The sequence below is a fragment of the Olea europaea genome, chromosome 7, assembly GCF_002742605.1.
Source record: "Olea europaea var. sylvestris chromosome 7, O_europaea_v1, whole genome shotgun sequence".
Lineage (NCBI taxonomy): Eukaryota > Viridiplantae > Streptophyta > Magnoliopsida > Lamiales > Oleaceae > Olea > Olea europaea.
In genome coordinates, this window is record NC_036243.1 from 4,611,157 (window position 1) to 4,622,628 (window position 11,472).

Consider the following 11,472-nt stretch of genomic DNA (forward strand, 5'->3'; position numbering starts at 1 on the left):
ATAAAAGTAAGTAAAAGTTATATGTGTTTACATAATGTGTAAATAGAAATAAAATTTAACTAGAATATAAGCAATTACAACTTTATCAAGTATGCAATAGGTTGATAAATTTTTATCAATTTTTCAATTAAATATTTCATTAACTTTTATTAAAAGCTGTAAGAAAAATATACATATATATTATCAAAAACTTTGTTAAAACGACCCTTCAATTGAAAAATAAATAAAAATGAATCGAGGCCAAACTTATGTCACTTGATGTGGAATGAATCAATAACTTGTTAAACTTTTTACGACAAAACATATACATGTATATATAATTTCCCTTATAAGTCAACCTAAAACATCCTCAATTATTCCACTTTTAAATTTCTCTTGATTAATTGAACCCATTTTTAATTCAACCAAACACGATCTTTAATTCAATCATTCACCAATTTCTCCCACATTTTCATTTCCCATCAATTCACACTCGTGTAACAAAGTAGCTTATCAAAATAGAATAAATTTTATAAGTTTAAGTTAATATATTGATAAGCGTTTTGATGATGCAAAAATGATTTGCACTTTTTTTTTTTGGCCATAATTTGACAGAGTATAAAAATGAACAATCTCTAGATCACTGGTCAGACCGAAGGGTCAGTATTTAAAAATTATTTTTTTTCCATCTATAACATGGTAAAATTGTCGTTACATGATAGGTACATTTTAATTTTGTAATTTTGCATACTTACAATTTCTTATAGGACTTATATTGTTACATGCGAACAATAGTCAATGCAGACATTTTACATTAGGGGGTTACAATCAAATTTTTGAAAAAAGTGACGAAATTTTTTTATTACTTTATATGTGTTATAAACTGTATTTCATCTTAATTATTTTTAAATCTAAAAAAATTTTATATATAAAAAAAATTCAATAATTTTTAGGATTTTTTTTATTATTGTTACTTTTTCCTCTCAATTAATTAATTTTTTTTAATTAATCTAATAAATTTCCTAATAAAATTTTTAATGTCATTTGAAAAAAAAAATTATTGATCGAGAAGAAAAGGTAACAATAAAAAAAAAAAAAAATCCTAAAACTGAATGAATTTTTTTTATAAATAAATTTTTTTAAATATAAAAATAATCAAGAAGAAAAAGTAGTATAACAATTTATAACCCCTATGAAGTAATAAAAATTTTATTAAGAATTTTTACGTCCAAAAAAATAAATTTTGACGTCATACCACATTTAAAATTTCCTAATAAAATGATGTAAATTATATTGAGAAATCTGTCATGCAAAAATAATAAACATTAATAAAATAATTGATTTTTTTCAAAAAAGACGAATTATACGTCTCTTTTTGGTATACACGTTTGATATACGTTTAACTATTTCGATATTCATTTTGATCATTCAATATGTTTATGATATAGTTTTCGGAATGAGTTTCGAGAGAATATAGAAGATTTATGGATATGGCCAGCGTATAATCGTCGAAAATTTTTTAAAGTTAGTTTGTTATCGAAATTATCGAAATATTAGTTTGAAACGGTATACTTTGACACGTCATAACATTTGTTACGATTGACCATTTCGTACACCTTTAACGACGTGAAATACTAAGCGATGAATGCTTCAAAATGATTTTAAAAGTGTAATATTTCAATTTCATTTGATATTCCATAGTGAGCCCAAAAGAAAAATGGAGGGTCAAATGACTCTATGGGACCCTCCTTGGATCAGCCTCTGTGTACGAATATTTTCACATTTATCAATCAAAAATACAGTGTATTAAAGTCTTTGGCTCATCTTAACTAAGCCTTTACTTGAGCTCCATTATTTCCATAAGAATTTATTTTTGAATAATATATTGATGGAAAATGTGTAGTTAAAAAATAAGAAAAACTTTTGAATTTGCTTGTAATATTATTTTATTGAAAAATATGTGGTTAAAATAATATCAATTCACTAATTAATAATGTATTTTTTAAAAGAATGGGGATCAAATGGGACGTAAAAATAACTTCTCCATATAAGTAAATCCATGAACTAATTATTTTGATAATTAATAATTTAGAGTCTGTAAAAAATTTTCAGAATAATTTTTTTGAAGAATTTATAGGTAGCGGAATTTTCGATCGAATCGGGTTTGATGGAATGATCATGCTACTTGTACTTGTTTGTTCATACTTTGATTTACTCGAGTCCACATCCTCCTCTCACATTGGGGTCGGACCCACGTCATGACCCCCACATGAGACCCAACCTCATGTGAAAGGAGTGGTGAGGTCAGATAATCTAAAATGTCAACAAATAAGTACAAATGACTTAATTGTTGATGGAATGCCAGCTTTGGTTGATGGAAAATGTCAAAAGACAGTACGAAGTACGAATGGAAATTTGAGTGTTGAGAGGGTGAATTTCTAGGACCCGTACGATTCGGGCGTACAAAAGAGGTCCAATTGCCATTATTATTTCCCCACAACTTGTTTTTCACTGTCTGCCTCACTTCACCAGTCTTCTTCTGACAGACTGACACTCCTCTATTTCATTTCAAGGACATGGGGCAGGCCCCCTCTCCCTCGTCAATTAATTAAAGAAACAATAATGCTCTAAATGTTTCAAGGACGAAGCGATGGAGATTCTTAATGTTGAAATTCAATCTTTAAAGAAAACAATAATGCTTTTATTTTTACTTTTTACAGAAAAACTTTTGAAAGAAATTACTTCAATTTTTGTTTAAAAATTAATTCTTAAAGGAGTTACTTAGTGATTGTTTGATAGGAATTTTGATATAATCACATTGGATCAGATTTTTCTAAGAACGTTTCTAATTAGAAGAAATATTTTCATAAAATTAATCAAATGACTCCACAAAACAACTTTTAGGCCTCGAACGCTTGTTCGATTTTTCAAAAGTCATATTAAATGGGCTTTGAACATCGTTGATGCTAAAATATCAATCTAGAGGACACAACGAGTCATTTAATTGTATCTTTCATTGAGTTTATCACATACGAACATCTAAATTGATGCCAACACCAGTAATGCTATATAATATTTTCAATAATTAATATTATTTTTCATTATAATGAATGATAATTGTGTTCAAAAATTATTAAACTCTTGTTTGATTCTCATTATATATGCTCATGTTTGAGTCACATTATAGGAAAAAATGCATTATTCATGTCAAATCAATGAAAAATGTATGGTTAAAAAATAAGGAAAAATTTTAGATTCGCGTGTGATAGTATTTTATTGAAAAATATCTGATTGAAATGATGTCAAATCACTGTTGAAAAATGTGTTTTTTTGAAAATAAAGTGGTTCAAACAAGCCTAATTTATTTTAAAATTTATTTTCAATCACATTTTTTTAACAAAATAATTTTACATGTAAACCAAAATTTTTCCACCTTTTAATCATATATTTTTAAAAAAATCACTATTAATTAATTTATTCTTTTAAAAAACGGGGCTTAATATATCAATAATATAATTTAATGATGTTGTATTCTCGAATAGGGCGATGATCCACATCATGACAATGAATATCATTATTCGGCCTTCTTTGAGCCCATTTTTTCAAACTCATTTTTAATCATATATTTTTCGATAAAATAATATTATAAGCAAATTTAAAATTTTGACTTAATTTTTAATAACACATTCTCCATCAATTTACTATTGCAAAATAAATTCTTTCTCTAAAATGGGGCTCAAACAAGGGGTCGATTAATTTTTTATTTTTCTAGTTTCTTGTTTTAAATTTTATCTTTTTTTTTTTTTTTAAATAAGTCGGTGTGTCGTTTCATTTTACATTATTCATTTGTGTCTATTTGTTAATATAGATTTTATTTAAGTGTTTGCCGGATTAAAATTTGATATGATTTATCAATTAATTGATTAAACTTTAGTTTTAATCATACAGTTAACGAGATTCATAACTTTTATTAAAATCTATTAAAGTTCCTGTCAAATAATATCTCTGTCTGTGTGTGTGAGATTGTTGATACTATTGTAATTGGAATAAGATGAACACGAATTCCCGGGGGGCGGGGGGGGTGGAGGGGTGCATGTGACTGAAGTGGACGAGCAGTGGGAGAAGAGTGGGGGATGAGGTAAGAAGTGAAAAAAATAAAAAATAAATGAAGAAGAAGAATATGAGAAGAATATTCTAGGTATTATCTTATTTTAACGTTTCATGAAAATGAAAGCTTCAAATAAGGGAGTGTGAGGAGAAGAGTGAAAGTGAGGTGAGGAGTGAAAAATATAAAGAAGAATCAGATAACTTATTTTGAGTTTCATGAAAGTGAAATATATTTCGAAAAAAATAATACTATATAATATTACTGGTAGTGTAACACTATTCTAGATAGCTAAAAATGATGAGACATTTTAAATGTAATTCATTGCCCTATTTCAAGGTAATCTATCAATTAATAATACTTGCATTCCACTTAAACTGTTGCTAAATAGCATTACTCTTTCAAATAAAGGAATGCATGCGATTGAAGTGGACGACAAAGGTGGGGATGAGGTAACGCGTGAAAAGAAGAAGAAGAAGAAGAATAAGTGAAGAATATTCTATCTATTTCCTTACATGAAAAGTGAAATACATTTCAAATGAGGGAATGCATGCAATCGAATCGAACGAGCAGGGCAAAGACGAGAAGAGGTGGGTGATTCACATTTGAAGAATAAAGAATATGTTAAATATTTCCGTATTTTAGTGTTTCATGAAAGTGAATACATTTCAAATACAAACGAATTAACCCTAGGTATTGTTTGTTAACTCAAATGGGCCCAAGATATGAAGCCCATTATTTTGAAAAGGGGCCGAGAAGGTCCAAAAGCTTGGCACATTTTGAGAAAATAAGAAATTAAAAAAAAATAATAATTACTTATGATGAGAGGCAAGAATCAAAACCGACCGAGAAAAAGTAGTTTGGTTTCACTCTCCACTTACAATTTTTCATTTCTTAGTTGTCTTTTAATAGTGAAAAATGTCATACAGTCACTTAATATAAAAAGCATATTGAAATATAAAATATTTAACTCCTTCAATCTTTCACGTGACGTAATTATGGATCCGTAAGATTAAGAATTCCTAGCATAAATAAATATATAATTTAGGTCTCCAGATAGTCGAAATAATCAATATGATTGATAAATCGCAAGAAACTTTCTTGTGACTTAAAGCTAGAACTTGGAGGACTTTCTTTCGATTCAATAGAGATTAATGTCTATATAGATGTTATCGATTGTGTGAGGATCCTCAAGTATTTAAATTTTTAGAGACCTAGAACTTTACTTTTGAAAGTTGTGGTCCATAAACGCTCTACATGAAAAGTCGGAAACCTCAAGCTTAACTTTTCCTATTAAAACATAAGTGCAAATTCAATGTGTCCTCACAAACACAAAATGCCCTAGTATTTAGACAAAAGAAGAAATGGAAAATATACATAAGTGAAAATTCTACTAAAAATGTTGTTTATCAATATAAAATCATTAGTACATTAAAATGATAAGATAAAATAATTGACATTTTTTTTTATATATATTTCAATTTTTTAAAATAATTTCAGTCTTTTTTTCTTTTTATCATCTAACAACAAATTTATCTACCTTTCACATCATATCTTCCCCATTTTAATTTGCATGATTCATTGATTCTCGTGTTATTCCACTATCACAAACTAAAAATTATCAAAAACTATCTATGGGCTTGTTCGGTAGTGATTTTGAGAATTGATTTTTTGATCGTGAAGGAGAAAAGTGAGTCCTACATGTAAGAAAAAAGTCAAAAATGACGATTGAAATAGTGAAATAATAATAAAAGAAATTAATTTTTTGGAGAGAAAAATCACTACCAAACATGCACTATATTAGTTGTTCATCGTGCTATCGATGCAATGTGGCAAAACAATTGAACAAAGAATAACAAGTTTGAGCTTTTCTCGATTGTACCAGAGTTCAGAAACTTTAGAATAAGTGAATCGAATTGAGTCAAGAGGAATTATCTTTTTAAATTAGTTGATCATACTTGCTCAATTCAACTTAAATAGTACGGTAATAATTTTAATTTTATTTAAAATTGTCGAATGTCCATGGTGTCAACCATTTTTGCCCCCTAAAGATTCCAAAGTATTATTGGTGTACTAATCATTTTTTTCTTTTTATTTCAATTGTTTGTTTATCCATTTATGTAACTCAAGAAACCATTACGTGCAAGGGAATCAAAGAATCAGTGCCACTCGCCACCACGAGTCCACTCGGCAGTTTCTGTATCTATCTGCTCTGTAACGTGTAAGCAAAATCCAAAGTTTGCTTAACCAGCAGCCAACCTCTTCAACCTTGCTTTCTTTTTCTTTTCTTTTCTTTTTTTTTTTTTTTCCTCCGAATTTATTGGCTTCAACTTCAATTTTTTCGTCTTCAGAAATAAGCTAGTTCTAGTTTTACGCCATTCTTTATCATTTTATAAACCCATTAAGATAAATTGATAATCAGATTGCCCATTGTTTTCGAAACAGGATTTCTTGAAAATTGCACCGCTTATCAATGACGATCATTTTTGCTCTATTCTGTGTAATATTTTTGTTCGGGAAATCAGAATCCATTAGCCGGGTTGATTTTCCAAATGGGTTCATTTTTGGAACTGCTTCTTCGGCTTACCAGGTAATTTAGTGTTGAATTTTTTTGGTTTTGCTTTCTGGTTTTTATATGTGTGCATTTTCTGGGCAACAGTTTGAAGGTGCTGTAAATGAAGGAAATAAAGGAGACAGCATATGGGATAAATTCACAAGGCACCCAGGTTTGTTCTCTGTATGGCATGTTTGGCATACTATTTTAGCTTATTTTTCTTCTCCTTATTATATACTGTCGAATCCATAATATTAAACAAGCCGTGAAGAACTCTTAAAAAATCACCCTACCAAACATGCCATATCTGTTTAAGAATTTACTTAATATGCCTGGTTTTTGCTGAATCAGGAAAAATATTGGATTTCAGCAATGCGAATACAGCTGTTGATCAATATCATCGGTTTAAGGTGAACAATTCTTGAAAGTTCCATCAGATGTATTCTAGGCACTTTATTTTTTTACTTTTATATTTTACTGTTAAATTAACAAACTTAATTGATTTCTGTTTTTTTCATCTTCTATCTCTGTTTAGATTAAAATTTAAATAAGAATAATTCTATTTGTATTGAATTGGGAGTACCGAAAGCTATCCCCCTCTCACAACGCACGCATGCCCCGCGTAAATATAAAAATTCTCAAATGTGGTCCACATCCCTATTGTGAGTAGTAGGTAAAAGATTAAGTAAAAAAATTATATACATAGAGCATTGGTCTATAAATAAATGGTTTAACTTTTACATATGGATGTTTAAAGTCGTATCGAAGCAAATACAAGTCTTAAGTTGTAGTTTCTCGGTAGCCTAGTTATAAATTTATGTAGGCGTGATGAGAAAATGAATTCAAACTACATGGAGAGAGCTTGTAGATTTTTCTTACCAACTTTTGTGCATAGACTAGAAGTTACATGTGCTGTAAGGAATTTCTTACTTTTTTTTATAGTATTATAGCCAGAATATGTGGAGAAAAGGATAAGAACATCTACACTCAAGAGATAGGTATAAAGTAATAATCAATTGCATCATTGCACTACATAAAATACAACAATAAGAGAATATCTTTGGTGGCACACAATTATGTAACCCAAAAAAAAAAAAAAGAAGAAGTCAATTCAAGACTGTCCTTTTCCTAATTGAAATGGATATATGAACTTCAAATGACAGGATGACATAGACTTGATGAAGGACATGGGCATGGATGCTTACAGATTCTCCATATCATGGTCAAGAATTTTCCCAAGTACGATGACATAAATTTAATCAATTTTCCTGTAAAATCCTCGTAAATATTTCCCGTCTTACACCAATTCACTTACGACTTTAGTATATGCTTATTATCAGACGGAACGGGGCAACCAAATTCGGAAGGAATACAATACTACAACAATCTTATAGATGCTTTAATTAAAAAAGGTTTGATAAAGAATGAAATTTTTACATAATAAGCATCTTGTATTACTGAATGTATCACGTTTATTTCTGCCAGGAATTGAGCCCTATGCGACTTTGTATCACTGGGATCTTCCGCAGATGCTTGAAGATAGATATGGAGGATTATTGAGCAATCATATTATGTAAGTGCATTGTATGCATCGTGGTCTTATTCTCTATATATATGAGGTCAACGTTGAAGTTTAATGAATTTCTATGTTTGTTACAGAAATGATTTTGAAGAATATGCTTTTACCTGTTTCAAAGCTTTTGGGGATAGAGTAAAAAATTGGATTACATTCAATGAGCCTCATGGAATTGCAATCCAAGGTTATAATTATGGGATTCAAGCTCCAGGAAGGTGCTCTATTCTTGGACATTTGTTCTGCAAAAGAGGAAAATCGTCTGTCGAGCCTTATATCGTAGCTCATAACATTCTATTGGCTCATGCTGCTGCTTATCACAGTTACCACTGCAATTTCAAGGTATTTTGCATAAACAAAAAGTATCTTGACCTTAAACAAACAGAATATTAAAGTGAAAGTCCCACTTATTGTTTGTCCCAGGAAAGTCAACAAGGTGAAGTCGGGATCGCATTAGATGCTAAATGGTATGAGCCAATATCCAATGTTGACGAGGACAAAGATGCTGCAGGAAGAGCAATGGATTTTGGACTCGGATGGTAATTCCTTATTCCTAGCAAGAAGTACATTATAAGATAAATCATAGTTGGGGAAAATTCAGCAAATAAAATTGTGTGACTGGGATTAAGTGAATCAGGTTTCTTGATCCACTTCTCCTTGGGAATTATCCTCTTTCAATGCAGAAGTTAGTCGCAGAAAGACTTCCAGCGATCACTCCTGAGGTGTCCCAAATAATCAAAGGGTCCTTAGATTTTGTCGGGATAAATCATTACACCACGCTTTATGCCCGTGATGACAGAACTCGGATCCGCAAAATGATATTACGGGATGCGATGTCTGATTCTGCTGTAATCACCACTTGTAAGATACTAAAAGCACTGTCTTTTATACTAACAGTAAAGATTCACCAAGATTCGTATTAATGTGCATTGTTTTCTGTTATGTATCGCTCTAGCATCAAAACATGGAGTTCCTATTGGAGAAAGAGTATGTCCTAGCCTCTCATTAAGGCCAAAAATTTGAAAATCAAGTTCGTATTCCTATATTTTAAAGAGCTTTCCCTCTTCAGGGTGCATCTAGTTGGTTACACGTAGTCCCATGGGGCATCCGAAAGTTAGCAAACTACATTAGAGATAAGTATGGAAATCCACCAGTAATTATAACCGAAAATGGTAGGTTTTTTTCCCCCCTCCAAAGCTAACTCAACTGCATACAAACAATTGATAATTCTCATGCTTCGTTTTGTTTTGTGATATCAGGTATGGATGATTCTAATAGGCCTCATATAACAATAGAAAAGGCCTTGCAGGATCACAAGAGGATAAATTATCACAGAGACTATCTATCAAACTTATCTGCTGCTATCAGGTGCAGATCATTGTGTAAATTTTCAAGTCTCAACTAAATTTTGCTGCTTTATCCCTACAAGCTAATTTATGCAAAAGAAGTGAAACTACATTAAATGCAGGCAAGACAAATGTGACATTCGTGGTTATTTCGTTTGGTCCTTGCTTGACAACTGGGAATGGAACTTAGGATATACTGTCCGGTTCGGATTATATTATGTGGATTTCAAGAACAACCTCACAAGGATCCCAAAGGCCTCTGTGAAGTGGTTCAAGAACATGTTAATATCAAGAAGAGAACTGACCGACAAATTGCCCTAAAAATCTTCAGACTATACCGGCCGACATGTACATGAATCATAGAATGATAAATCAGTTCACAGAATCACTGAACACAATTGTGAAGGGTATATAATCAACAGATTGGCAGATTAAGCCTTTCCCTTTTCCATGTACACTTACCATGTTATAAAATAAGAGATAAGACAGGCTCATTTCCCTGTTAGGGTTGTACTTTAGGAATACATGGTAAATGTATAATATCTATAATTGATAAGGCTCCGTTTGATAGCCATTCTCTTCAAAATGTATTTTTCTCTCTCTTCTTTTCAACTACATATTCTTTATTAAAATAATATTAAACGTAAATGAAAAAAATTTCCTTATTTTTCAACCACACATTTCACATCAATTTACTATTCTAAAATGCATTTTTACATAAAAATGTCTATCAAACACCTCCTAAGTCAATGATTTTCTTGTTTACATGTTATATTACTTGATTAAGAACATAATTGGGATCTGGAGATTGAAATTGATGTTCACAGAAATGTACATCTGTTAATTGGATTTACAAAAAACATAAACACAAACACAACCCAGATTTTCAAAAGATCGAGAAGAGCAGCAGAAATTTGTTCTTGTAAATTTTCAGATTCTTGAAATGGAAATACCACCGAACGTCTAATATTCTCGACGGTCTTCTGCAAAAGAATGGGTAAAAGAATCACAAAGCCTGTTACTTGAATGAATGAATCATTGAAGACCACCTAAGATGAGAATCAAAGCTGGAGAATGAACCCCAATGACGCAGGACAGAAACGTGGATAAAATAAAGTGTTTAGTTCGTAACACACGGATGGGTGTTTGCTTGAATTTCGCTTGAACGGACGTGATAATTATTTGGCATCCATCAAATAAATATTGGAATCCACCAATAAACAAGAAAACTAAAATAGTTTATTAATCAAGAATCGAATAATGAAATCGAATTTTGAAAAAGTCTACAAAGCCTTTATATATAGGCAAAATTATCCCATAATCTTAGATGTAAGGAGTTTAAAATGAAGGAACTAATAAATTCTAATCTAATTAAAACTCATATTCTAACCAATAAAGAAACTTCAGTCCTAATTAAATAAAAGAAAAAACTCTTATTACAACTATACCTAAAAATGATAAAGACAACTAGAAAATATAGATTTAAAACACATGTTTTCTGGTAGGAAATAACATTTATCTTATTTCTTTCCTTCTCGGATTGATTTTGGATCTTCTCTTGGTATTGTCCCACATTATTCCCTTCCAAAGGTTTAAAGAAGGAAAACTCATTTATTGAATTTTTAATGGTCGGAAAATCTCTCCCTTCCACTTTAGAAGCTTTATGTGTCTTCCCTATTGTAATTGTTTATCCTTACACTTGAACTTGTAGGCATTCACTCTACCCTTATGTGTGTCATTCACATTAATTTGCCTCGATCTGTCCAATAGAATATGATACCCATCCAATTGAACAAAATCACAAATAAATTTTGAGTCGGGTGAATATATGAACCATTCTCAATCGGTACAACTGGATGTAGATCTGAATGTGGTTCGTTTGGCAGATTCAGATGATGTACTAGCTTCTTCGTGA

The 11,472-nt window shown here is 30.6% G+C and overlaps 1 protein-coding gene across 4 annotated transcripts; it reads left to right on the top strand.

Annotated features, from left to right (window-relative positions):
- Window positions 1-6,203: 6,203 nt before the first annotated feature.
- Window positions 6,204-10,154, top strand: LOC111396741 (putative beta-glucosidase 41). Of its 4 annotated transcripts, none has more exons than XM_023023235.1 (14): window positions 6,204-6,305; window positions 6,530-6,674; window positions 6,744-6,810; window positions 6,990-7,048; window positions 7,802-7,877; window positions 7,979-8,050; window positions 8,124-8,211; window positions 8,298-8,553; window positions 8,635-8,750; window positions 8,849-9,072; window positions 9,167-9,198; window positions 9,281-9,383; window positions 9,471-9,579; window positions 9,657-10,154. In XM_023023235.1, the coding sequence occupies exons 2-14, from the start codon at window positions 6,558-6,560 to the stop codon at window positions 9,745-9,747; spliced, it is 1,410 nt and encodes a 469-aa protein (XP_022879003.1). In that variant the 5' UTR covers window positions 6,204-6,305; window positions 6,530-6,557; the 3' UTR covers window positions 9,748-10,154. The 4 variants fall into 4 exon arrangements, with proteins under 4 accessions (XP_022879003.1, XP_022879004.1, XP_022879001.1 ...); XM_023023236.1 differs by having other exon boundaries at window positions 9,660-10,154; XM_023023233.1 differs by having other exon boundaries at window positions 9,680-10,154.
- Window positions 10,155-11,472: the final 1,318 nt, after the last annotated feature.

Coding starts and splice junctions, on each gene's coding strand:
- LOC111396741 (XM_023023233.1), top strand. CDS start 6,558: ATGACGATCATTTTTGCTCTATTCTGTGTAATATTTTTGTTCGGGAAA. Junction 9,199..9,280: donor GAGTTCCTATTGGAGAAAGA/GTATGTCCTAGC, acceptor TTCCCTCTTCAG/GGTGCATCTAGTTGGTTACA. Junction 9,580..9,679: donor AACTTATCTGCTGCTATCAG/GTGCAGATCATT, acceptor CATTAAATGCAG/GCAAGACAAATGTGACATTC.